The sequence below is a fragment of the Pollicipes pollicipes genome, unplaced genomic scaffold, assembly GCF_011947565.3.
Source record: "Pollicipes pollicipes isolate AB1234 unplaced genomic scaffold, Ppol_2.1 Scaffold_4219;HRSCAF=4965_pilon_pilon_pilon, whole genome shotgun sequence".
NCBI classification, from domain to species: Eukaryota; Metazoa; Arthropoda; class Thecostraca; order Pollicipedomorpha; family Pollicipedidae; genus Pollicipes; species Pollicipes pollicipes.
Window position 1 is genome coordinate 2,358,944 of NW_023596448.1, and position 11,696 is coordinate 2,370,639.

The following is an 11,696-nucleotide window of genomic DNA, read 5'->3' on the forward strand; positions in this document are numbered from 1 at the left end:
TCCTGTTTTCTTACTGGTTTTCTGTAACCATCGCGGCCGAAATAACCATATGAAAACATCGTAGCTTGAGCTGAGGCTTCATCGCTAAACATGGAGGTAATAACGCCAGTACCATTAGCCGTTGCACCGATTTCCGTCTTGAAAGAATCCAATCATTACCGTCCAAAGGGCCGTGCTTCCTGGCGTCGAAGCTGTTGGACAGCTATCCGCCCGGGCGGTGGCCGGCCTGGACTGGGGAGAAGAGAGCGTAGCGGGTCGGTGCGGGAATGCGTGGTGCGGCGAGAGAGGGCAGACAGTCGCTTCGGCGGGCGGTGCGGCTTCATGCAGGGATACTGAAGTGTGCTTCTCAGGAGCCTGGTCGCCCTCCAGCTGCCTCATAACACGATAGGTATGGGCACTGCATGGACCATTTGCAGCCGATGTGCCCAAAACCCCGAATCATTATCACGGGTGATGACACCTCGTGTGGTGGTTGATTATTCACGGACAATTTCCTGCGTGTTATAGACTGCTTCAGTATTTGGCCGGCCGCTGTCTTAGATTGCCTACGGCTCTGTGGCCGTCTTTTGGCATCTGCTCGTTGGCTGTACACATTGAACAGCTGCTTGCCACGCAGCCGTTTGGCTGTGCCGTCGTCGTAAGCCGCGGCGTCGAGACGCCGTCGGTTTGGTGGCTGATGATGAGTCTCCGGTGGCGCATTTCATCGCCAAAATGTTTCGTTGTGCTCTGTGCTCGAAGGCCCACTGTCCAGATTGGCTACTCCTGTGTGCCTCTACCGATGACGTCCTCCGCACGGCAGGGACAAGGACGGGACAGCGGGACGCCCGCCCCTGTCTCCCCTCCCCTCCCCGACGTTCCCGAAGTGTTTAAGGTTATCCTCGTGACGCCTAGTACACCCGCTGGCGTGGAAACAAGCCCGCTGTCTGTGTGACGACCGTCAGTCATTGATCAAGGGTTGTGACGATTTTTGAAGCCAGCGTCAGTGAATGTTGACGACGTTGCGAATCGCACCCAAACCCTGTGACGCTTCGGCGGCTGTCTGACTGATGCGGTCTGACGCGGTCCCCGTTTTGTTGCAGTACGCTGTGTGGGCTTTCATCTGGCTCTGCTGGAACATATTCGTGATATGCTTCTACCTCGAGGTCGGCCGTCTACGGCGGGTGAGTAATACCGAGTGGAACGCACCGGCGGCGGCCTGCTGCCACCGGCCACGGTCCGCTGCCACCGGCCACCGTCCGCTGCCACCGGCCAGGGTCCGCTTCCACCGGCCAGGGTCCGCTTCCACCGGCCACCGTCCGCTGCCACCAGCCACGGTCCGCTGCCACCGGCTGCGGCCCGCTGCCACCGACCACGGCCAACCAGCGGAGGCCGCGACAGTGTGCGGCCGGGCATTCCTCGTTCGGTCGGATCTGGCCAAGGCTGGCCGATACCAACTGCGCCCGGCCGCTGCCGAACACGAACGGAAACGGCCGGTGGCGACCGGATGTCCCCGGAGGAGGCTGATTACTGTAGACTGCGACCGGGTGTCGCCGGAGGAGGCTGATTACTGTAGACTGCGACCGGGTGTCGCCGGAGGAGGCTGATTACTGTAGACTGCGACCGGGTGTCACCGGAGGAGGCTGATTACTGTAGTGCGACCGGGTGTCACCGGAGGAGGCTGATTACTGTAGGCTGCGACCGGGTGTCACCGGAGGAGGCTGATTACTGTAGGCTGCGACCGGGTGTCACCGGAGGAGGCTGATTACTGTAGGCTGTGACCGGGTGTCACCGGAGGAGGCTGTTACTGTAGGCTGCGACGGGTGTCACGGAGGAGGCTGGATTACTGTAGCTGTGACGGGTGTCACCGGAGGAGGCTGTTACTGTGGCTGTGACGGGTGTCACCGGAGGAGGCTGTTACTGTAGACTGCGACGGGTGTCACCGGAGGAGGCTGGTTACTGTAGGCTGTGACGGGTGTCACGGAGGAGACTGGTTACTGTAGGCTGTGACTGGGTGTCACGGAGGAGGCTGGTACTGTGGGCTGTGACTGGGTGTCACCGGAGGAGGCTGGTTACTGTAGGCTGTGACTGGGTGTCACCGGAGGAGGCTGGTTTACTGGTAGGGCTGTGACTGGGTGTCACCGGAGGAGGGCTGGTTACTGTAGGCTGTAACTGGGTGTCCACCGGAGGAGGCTGGATTACGGTAGGCTGTGTACCTGGGTGTCATCAGGAGGAGGCCTGGTTTAGCTGTGACTGGGGTCATGGAGGAGGCTGATTACTGTAGCTGTGACTGGGTGTCCACCGGAGGAGGCTGGATTACTGTAGGCTCCTAACCGGGTGTCACCGGAGGAGTGCTGATTAACTGTAGGCTGTGACTGGCCGACATCGACTTCGATCGACCGTGGCAAAATGAGACAGGCAACACAGCCAGCCACGGAAAGAAAGGCTGGAGGAGAACGGTGGCCACCGAGTATCATCAGTCACGACGAACTGCGGCAGGTCGCTATCCCTTCTACGGACACTTGTTCTGATGCGCTGAAAACAGTACCGAGCACGGCGACGAAGTCGAAACTTGCCATTGGTCGTCACCACAGCTGAGCGCACCTCCGACCAGCGGACGGAGCTGGGCCCAATACAGAGTTATTGCGCAGTCACGGCGGCAGACGGCGCGCGCTCAGTGAGCGGCGCGGCCAGTGCCGGTGAGCTGTTTGCGGGGCGTCTTCCCACACTTCAGTCCGGTTTGTCTAGTCAGCGTTGTGTTCAGAGTCAGTCACAGAGTCTGCGCATCTGGCTGGTGGTTCGGACGGCCGTGGCCTGCCGCCGAGTCGCTGTGCTTTCACCGCCGCAGTCGGCGTCGTACCACCGCCCACCGCCCACGTGACGCAGTGCGCGAGGCGCAGAGTAAGGCCCGCTCTGACGAGCAGGGCGGGCGGCGCTGCTCGAGCGGGGGCGCCCGGTCCCCCGGGGCGTCTGACCACTGGCAAATGACGTAGAGAATGCGTCGGAAAATGACACCGACATCGTCAATCATCATCACAGCCAGGTGCGAGCAGTCGCCATTTAAATAAATGCCTTAGTAAATATGGTTACGCTGTCGCGATGGCGATGACCAAGTGCAAACTCACAGAGCCCGCCCACGTGACGCCGCGCGCGAGGCGCAGAGTAAGGCCCGCTCTGACGAGCAGGGCGGGCGGCGCTGCTCGAGCGGGGGCGCCCGGTGCCCCGGGTCTGCCCATGATCTGTCGGCGATGGCGGCGGCGCCGGCGTCTTGGCGGCTGGCCAGCCAGGGGCTGACTGAACGCGCCGGAATTAGCACATTGTAGCCGGAAGGAAGACGCTGAGATGCGCACAGAGAGCGAGTCGCGCTTTCGTGTGACGAAAACGTTTGTGAATGAAACTTACTGCGATTTTTTCAAGACCCTGCCCTGCTATCCGTAGACAGAAGTATTGTTCTTTGTCCGTATGACTTCACAGCCATCTCCAGCGAAACGTTCCCACGGCCCCAGGGACGAGTGGCTCTTGTTTGTGAGCCATTGTTTGGAGGGCAGGGGCGGCGTATGTCGTCCCGCGCCGCGCTGCCGGACTTCTCGTGTCGCGCCGCGTCTCGCTCTCGGCGGTGCCGTCCCTCTCACCGGCTGTTTTTCCTCCTGCGCTCCTCGCGCAACGGCGAGCCGTTCAGCCGCGTGACGCGATGTTTCTCGTCCGCCTCATCGGCTGTCGGGTCTCTCCGGCGCCGCCCCTCCCCCTCCCCCCGTGTCTAACCCGGACACCGCGCCTCTGATCTTGACCCCCTTGCATCTGACCCGAGCACCGCGCCTCCAACACGGATCCCCATGTCTGACCCGGACCCCCGTGTCTGACCCGGACCCCCTCGCTGCCGGCAGAGTGACGAGGTGCTGAGCCTGTACACGGGCTCTGTCTCGTTCTGGGAAGCGTCCGGCCCCGGCTGCGTGCCCGTCTACTCGACCAACGGCAGCGCGCCAGCCGACCCGTACCGAGAGCCGCGGCCCGACCGGGTTGACGGCTGCTGGCTCGACTACGAGCACGTGGAGGCGCTGCACGCCGCCCTGCAGATTCTGCTGGCGGTGAGGCGCGCGGCAGCGGCGCTGTAGGATGGCCGGGGAGCGACGCACATCACATGCTCGCGCTGACACTAACAACGTCATCGTATGCGTGCGGCGGCACAAACAACGTTATCGTCGTATGCCCGTGATGGGGTGTACGTCGTGATTGTTGCCCACTGACTTGGGAGTGACGTTGAACCGCATATCCTCGTCTGCTCCCTGTGAGCAGATCGCCCTCGCCATTATCTGATCACGATGAGGTGCAGATTATCGCCATCATTATCACATGCTCATTGTGAACCGCATAATTATCAACATGTAGATTTGTGTTTTCCATCAGTTATTACGGTGGCGATAAGCCTAGTGATAATGATGGTGCCAAACCCCATTTTTTCGATACCTTCCTTGTCATCGGTCGATTGCTTTGAGTCTTCAGAGTGTGGCTCATACATTGCCTGCTCCTTTCCTGCTGCTGCTGACATGGATTGTCCGGTGCCGCGTGTTTTGTGAGCTTAGGACATGGCAGCTGACTGTCCACCGGCTCGGTGCCTTGCGCGGCGTCCGGCATCAGCCGCCAGCCGCGCGCGCCTCTTCTTGAGCGGGCGTCGCCCCCTGTTTCAGGCCATAGGGGTGGTGCTGGCCGGCTGCCTGATCGCGGCGCGCAGGCGGGAGGATGACAGCTGTGAGTACCCGGGCCGGCGGGGTGGTGGTGGCCCAGCCAGCGCCGCAGTTATACGCCAGACCCGCGGACTCTGAGTTCCGGCCCGGGCTCATGCAGCCTCGCTCACCAGCAGTCACCAGTGGCACTTCCAGCCAGCGCTTTGGATGGGATGAACGCTATCCATCAAAGACCGGTGTAATGTTGGAGTAACTACAGGAACTTAGACCCAGTGCACTGCCGCTGATGCCATGGCATTTGGCAACTTTGGAATGTGATTTTTTGGAGAAGGGTGGCGGCACAGTGGCCGGGTTTGCGTGAGGAGGGCAGCCGCGGCGTTCCAGGCTGTCAGTCTGCGGCCAGTTGTCGTTCCTACAGCTCGCGATGTCCCTCCCCGTACTGGCCCCTCTCCCTACTGGCCGCTTCGTCCGCGATCAGCTGACCCCCTTACAGTCGACTTTATCGGCGGCCTGGACATGGGCGGCACGTACAAGCCCGTGTTGACCTCGCCGGCCCGGCTGCCACTGCTCGCGCCGGCCGACGGGCCGCCGCCGCCACCTTACGGCGCACCGCGGCACTAGCAGTGCTGCCGACCGCGCACAGATGACGCCACGCTCGCGCGGTGCGGTGAGGGCATGCGAGCCGCCTGAGTGTCTGTGTGCGCGTGCGCGCAGGCGGCCTGGTGAGCAGCGCGTCCCACTGTGACGTCAGCAGTAGACGTCAGCCTCGCGGAGACCCGCCATCACCTTAACTGACTTGACGCGACCTGACGTGACCTGAACTGAGGTGAACTAACCTGACCTGACGAGGCCCGGCCCGCCGTCGCCGCCGACGCCACGCTCGGCAGTCGTGTCGTGGTCCGTCCGCTTCCGCCGCCGGCAGCTCCACGGCAGGGCTGGGAGCGAGGCCCACACCCCCGCTCACAGCCTGCGTGCAGGCGGCGCACCGGCCGCCCCTCAGCCTGGCGCCGGCCGACGGCGCTGTTTTGGCCGGCGCGCTAACCCGCTTGTCGGTCCGTCTGACGTGTTTTTACTAACGCTGACAGCTGCGCGGCCGGTGTTGGCACGCTGCGCACAGGCCGGACAGCGTCCTCTGAGGTCCGCGGGCTCGCCGCCGGCCGACTGCATGAGGCTTCGGTCCGCTCTCTGTTGGCCACGGCCCCGGCGTTTAGCAGGCAGGCGTGCTGTGTTCATGTGCGAGTTGTGTGTGCTTGGTGCCGCTGTAGCCGGCCGCTGTCGTTGCTGGGTTGTAACCCTGCCGTGGGAGGGCTGTAACCCTGTCGTGGAAGGGTTGTAACCCTGTCGTGGAAGGTTGTAACCCTGCCGTGGAAGGGTTGTAACCCTGTCGTGGGAGGGGTGTAACCTTGCCGTGGGAGGGGCGTGACCTTGCTGTGGAAGGGTTGTAACCCTGTCGTGGGAGGGGTGTAACCTTGTCGTGGGAGAGACGTAACCTTGCCGTGGGAGGGTTGTAACCCTGCCGTGGGAGGGGTGTAACCTTGCCGTGGGAGGGGCGTAACCTTGCTGTGGAAGGGTTGTAACCCTGTCGTGGGAGGGGTGTAACCTTGCCGTGGGAGAGACGTAACCTTGCCGTGGGAGGGTTGTAACCCTGCCGTGGAAGGGTTGTAACCCTGTCGTGGGAGGGGGTGTAACCTTGCCGTGGGAGGGGTGTAACCCTGCCGTGGGAGGGGTGTCCACAGTGCATGCGTGTGATGGAGCCGTCGCTCGACGCGCTGCTGCGATGGAGCGCAATGCACAGTGGGGTAATCAGCTTGCTGCCGGCTGCTGGCGTTCCTCGTGGCAACGACCTTTTATCGGTAGACCATCGCCCGCCGTCGACCACTTTTTGCCAATGGATCGTCCGACGAGTGTGGTTGGGGAGGGAGCGGTGCCAGCAGTTACCACGGCGGCACCTAGGCCGCGGTCCGGCGGCGAGAGCTGTGCTCCCAGCCAAGACTTCCCGAGGCAAACCCGATCGCATCACATACCGCTACCCGCCAGCTCCTTTCATCCGTTGCCTGACGGGTGGTATGGTCTCAAGTGCTGCTGTTTACTGCCCCGGCTACCGGGCTGGCGTCCCCGAAGTATCAGAGCCCCTCCCCCCTCTCCCCCACCCCTGCCCCATATCATGAGGTGGTCCACCAGGCGCCAGGTTCTCTCGTGGGTCCAGGGTCTCCGTCCCGGCGACAGACCGCTGTGAGCCTGCGCCAGGCGCCTCGTCTTCCCAGTCGCCACACCCGGCTGACTGCCTTTTGCCCGCCCTCCTCTGGGCGACGCATCACCTGTCCAGTACTGACGTCTGACTGAGGCCTCGCCTCTGCACTGCTCACATGTCCGCGACTGCCCCGTCTCCACCATGGCCGGTGTCCTGTCGTCGGCCCGTCTCGCCGGCACTGACGCGCGCGTCCGGTCCGCCCCCAGCCGGCGTGAAACCGCGCTCACTGTCGCCGGCGTACCACATCGAGTACCGGCCGCACCGCGTGGAGGAGCGGGCCGGCTCGCCGGAGCCGGCCGAGCCGCCTGCGCTGGCCGTCGGATGGTGCCGTCGGACCGGCGCCCATGACGCCGCGCAAGATCAAGCGGCGCGCCATGACACGCACCTCGCAGCGGTCCTCAGGTGAGCGTCAGGACCTCACCGTCAGGTCAGGACCTTACCCTCAGGTCAGGGGCTCACACTCACGTCAAGGCCTCGCCCTCAAGCCAGGACCTCACCGTGAGGTCAGGGGCTCGCCCTCAGGTCACAGCCTCACCGTCAGGTCAGGGGCTCGTCCTCGGGTCAGGGCCTCGTCCTCAGGTCAAGACCCCACCGTCAGGTCATGGGCTCGCCCTCAGGTCACGGTCTCACCGTCAGGTCAGGGGCTCGTCCTCGGGTCAGGGCCTCGTCCTCAGGTCAAGACCCCACCGTCAGGTCATGGGCTCGCCCTCAGGTCAGGGCCCCATTGTCAGGTCGGGGCCTCGCCCTCAGCTCAGGACCTCACCGTCAGGCCAGGACCTTACCCTCAGGTCAGGGGCTCGCCCTCAGGTCAGGACCTTGCCCCCAGGTCAGGACTGTACCCTTGGGTCAGGACCTTACCCTTGGGTCAGGGGCTCGCCTTCAGGTCAGGACTTTGCCCTCAGGTTAGGACCTTACCCTCAGGTCAGGATTTTACCATCAGGTCAGAGGCTCGCCCTCAGGTCAGGACCTTAACCTCAAGTCAGGATCTTACCCTCAGGTCAGGATCTTATCTTCAGGTCAGAGGCTCGCCCTCAGGTCAGGGGCTCGCCCTGATCAGGCCAGGACCCCACCCTCAGGTCAAGGACTCGCCCCGCCTTGTATAAGGGGGTCGCCTCACACCGAAGTCAGGGGCCCACGCTAGAGTCGCAGTCGTTAAGGGAGGTATTGAGGTAACCGAAGACGCACAGATAGGTATTATCGGCAACTGATAAACACTGTGGTGGGCGGTGGAGCTCAGAGTCGTCATCAGGTTTGGGCAGGGGTGGTCAGAGAATAGCGGACCCAGGTGGGACTACATCGTGAGCATGTGGTGTGGACCGCCCACGTGTGTGGTTGGCGTCCATCACTACTTGATTCTGCGGAGGGGGGAGGGAAGGCGCCCAGTGGTCAGGTACTCTGTGCACCATACCACCGAGTGTCCTGTCATCATGATCATCATCGACAGCACCACAGGGGATTTAGGTCGTAGCTATCGTCAGGTCACAGTGCTGTAGCGTGGGGGAGCGTGGTGACGCTCGATGGGCGCTCCCGGGGCTTTCTAAGGCGGAGTGAAATCGTGCGCGTGGTAGTTGAATGGAAACCGAGCTTAGCCGGAATGGACTGGTGACCGATGATAACGGCGCTTCGAATTTCACATGACGGTGTATGTGCCAACGGAGACATTCATGATACTTCACGGGGGGTGCCGGTGGCGTAGTGGTGAATACGTCTGCGTTAACCACTGCGTGTCTGTGAAACCAGAGGTACGGGATTCGATTCCCCGTGATGCCGGCCCTTCCTGCCAGGGTGAGAGGCAGGCGACGCCATATACCCTCAACCACTAAGTGCGTCGTAAAGCCCCAATGACACACACAGTTGGCACTTGCTGCCTTTAGCTCGAAGCATCGGCTGGCTCTCTTTATAATCATCAAGGTCCAGAATATCACATACATGAGCATGATCACAGTGATCGCTGAGAGTTCACACCGTTCACACGTTCACGTTATTATAGGACCTCGGTTTACGCGTTCGCACGCTCACGTCAGTATAGGGCCTTGGTTCACGCGTTCACGCACTCCCGTTAGTATGGGGCCTTGGTTCACGCGTTTACACGCTGGCTATTATATGACCTTGGTTCACGCTTTTACCCGCTGTTATTATACGGCCTTGTTAAATGCGCTCACGTTGGTATAGGACTTTGGTTCACGCGTTCACGCGATCACGTTATTATGGGGCATCGGCCACGCGCTCAAACAAACACCATGTTTTAGACCATGGGTTCGTCATTCACGCGCTGAATGATTGCAGGGCATTGGTTCAGCCGTTCAAGCGAATACTTCATTTTAGGGTATTGGTTCGCGCGTTCACGCGCTCCAGAATTAAAGGGCCGCGGTTCACGCCCACAACGCGCACGCACGCACGCACGCACGCACGCACGCACGCACGCACGCACGCACGCACGCAATGACACTCGGCCTTCGCTGCGCTGGCCGAGCGGTGTCGGCATGTGTCCGAGGGGAGGGGCCGGGTCGGCGCCGGCTGGGTCGGCTCTCACCACCTCTCAGCTCCGGTAGTGACTCGACAGTACTCCGGCCAGCGGGCGCATCAGCTTGTAACCGCCCGCTCACGTGCGTCGGTCCCATGCGCGGCGCTGATAGCCGGATTCCCAAGGAAACCCACTCATGCAGATAGCTGTTGCCTGGTCTGTTACAGGCTAGGGATGATGGCCCGCACAAGGTCAGAAGCGCGCTGCACTGAGAGGCTTACTAGGTTGATCAGCTAGGCGTCATATGAATTACGTGTTGCGTTGTGTTCTGGGCCTTGTCGATATTCTTGCAGAGCATATACATATCGTTGCACCGGCGATAGTCGACTTCCATCGCGTTAATGCACCTCACAGCGGCATAAGAGTGAGCAGTCATGGCGAAGCGAATCTCCTGCTCGCCGGGGTAAACAAGTATTTATCATTACCTGTATGGGCTTTCGTATGGTTAACATCCCCCAGGAAGCGTTTTTGGCCTCCAACGTTTTCAGTGTTGGTCGTCGCGTGCCTGTCTCTCCAGAGCGTGACTGACACGTGCGTCTGTGCCGTGGGGAACGGAATAATACTAACTACAGCTCCCCTGCTTTCAGTTGGGTCGTGCTTTAAGCACATAGGGTAGGAATGGTTACCATTAGCAAGATGTCGGTTGTTCAAGGCTTTGATGACGCTTACGCCGCGCAGTTTAAGAGAGTTAGTGGCCGCAGTGTATAAGAAGTTCGTTTTATTGTTCATGTAATAAGCTAGCTAGCCGTTCTTAGCTATCGATTCTTTTAGCTGTTAACCCCGTTGGCTGACTGATCTTAGCTGTGGACGCTGACACCTGTCACGCTCGTCATCTGACGGTATTTCTGACAGTTCCGCTTCCCCAGCCCTCTCCCTTCCGTCCCCGCCCCGCAGCACACGGCGGGGGAGGAGACACTGACACTGATCGCCCAATACTGACTCCCTGCCCCACCCTGCAGGCCGCAGCTCGCGCAGCAACCGGTCGCGCTCGAGCCAGCGGACCCGGCGCCACCCGAACCCGGTGACGCAGCTGCTGGACTCGTCGTCGAGCGAGCTGGCGCCCGACCGCGGCCACACGAACCCCGGCTTCCTAGCGTCGGAGCGGCCGGCCGGGCCGCCGCGGCCGCCGTCCGTCCACTCGAGCTACTCCAACTACCACGGCCAGCGGCGGCCGGCGCCGGCCGTGGCCTCCGACTACGGCACGACGGGCACGCTGAGCGCCGCCGGCGACCGGCGGCCCGGCGGCCAGGCGCCGCCGCTGCCACGCTACGGCGAACACGCCGACTACGGCGGCTACGGCCGCGCCGGGCCGCCGCCCTACGAGGCCGTGCCCAGTCTGACTGAGACGTCCATGTGAGGGCGCCGCCGAGCGCCGAAGCTGGCTGGAGCCCACGCGCGGGCATCCACGTACGGCCGGAGGTGACCTCGCGCCCAGACGGCGACGCGATGCGGCGCGAGGCCGGCAAAGCGTGTGGCACCTGCTGCGGCGGGAGGGGCGGACGCGAGAACGTCACCTGCGGACGGCGCCTGCGGACGGCGCCGCGCAGAGGTGTGCCACTGATGTCGCGCGCCGCCCCAGTGATGTCAGGGCGGGCGTCAGCCGCGTCTGCCAGCGGCGGCGCGGTGTGAGGCCGCCGCCTGTGTGAGCTGCCGTGGCTGTGTGTGGTGCGGCCAACAGCAGAGATATCCGCCGTCCCCGGCAGATGGAGCTCCTCCGACAATGACGAGTGTTTACCTGGTCGGTTTCTACCTGCTGGGCCTCCTCAGTACTTGCCCTGTTGCCATGGTCACGGGATCAGCGGGGGTATGTGTCTTGTTAGCCATGCCCGTCTGGAAGCAGCTTTCTCCAAGACCCATGGTGAACGCGCGTTATCGCCTCGTGCTGTGCCCCTGTGTTCCGTTGTAGTCTTCCTAGCAGCATTGATCACCTCTCGTGCAGTGCTCGCCGCGCCTGCCAGAAAGAGCGCGGCCTCGGCGCGCTTTCCATCGCGCCGGCTTCGATCATCCCCAAAGATGGCGGCGGCCACAATCGGTCCCGGGGCGGCCATGTGGCGCCGCCGCCGCTCGTTCACTGCCGACCTGCCCGCCGCTGGCCGGCCTGCGCCAGCCGGGCCGCTCAAGTGCCGATGACAATCAGGAACGCTAAGACACGGCCGCCTGTTGGCCGGCGCGCCACCCCAGTGCCTTCTGATGATGATGATCTCCCTCCCCGCACCGTCCGCCGCCCGTCCGTCCACGCGCCGCTTGAGGGTGCGCCTGCGGG

At 62.5% G+C, this 11,696-nt stretch overlaps 1 protein-coding gene across 1 annotated transcript; it reads left to right on the plus strand.

The window, feature by feature from the left end:
* The first annotated feature begins 1,046 nt into the window (after positions 1 to 1,046).
* LOC119095664 (uncharacterized) lies at positions 1,047 to 10,790 on the plus strand. Its single transcript, XM_037218522.1, has 6 exons — positions 1,047 to 1,160; positions 3,861 to 4,061; positions 4,662 to 4,722; positions 7,116 to 7,190; positions 10,393 to 10,652; positions 10,683 to 10,790. Exons 1-6 carry the CDS (start codon positions 1,047 to 1,049, stop codon positions 10,788 to 10,790), a joined length of 819 nt encoding a protein of 272 aa, XP_037074417.1.
* Positions 10,791 to 11,696: the final 906 nt, after the last annotated feature.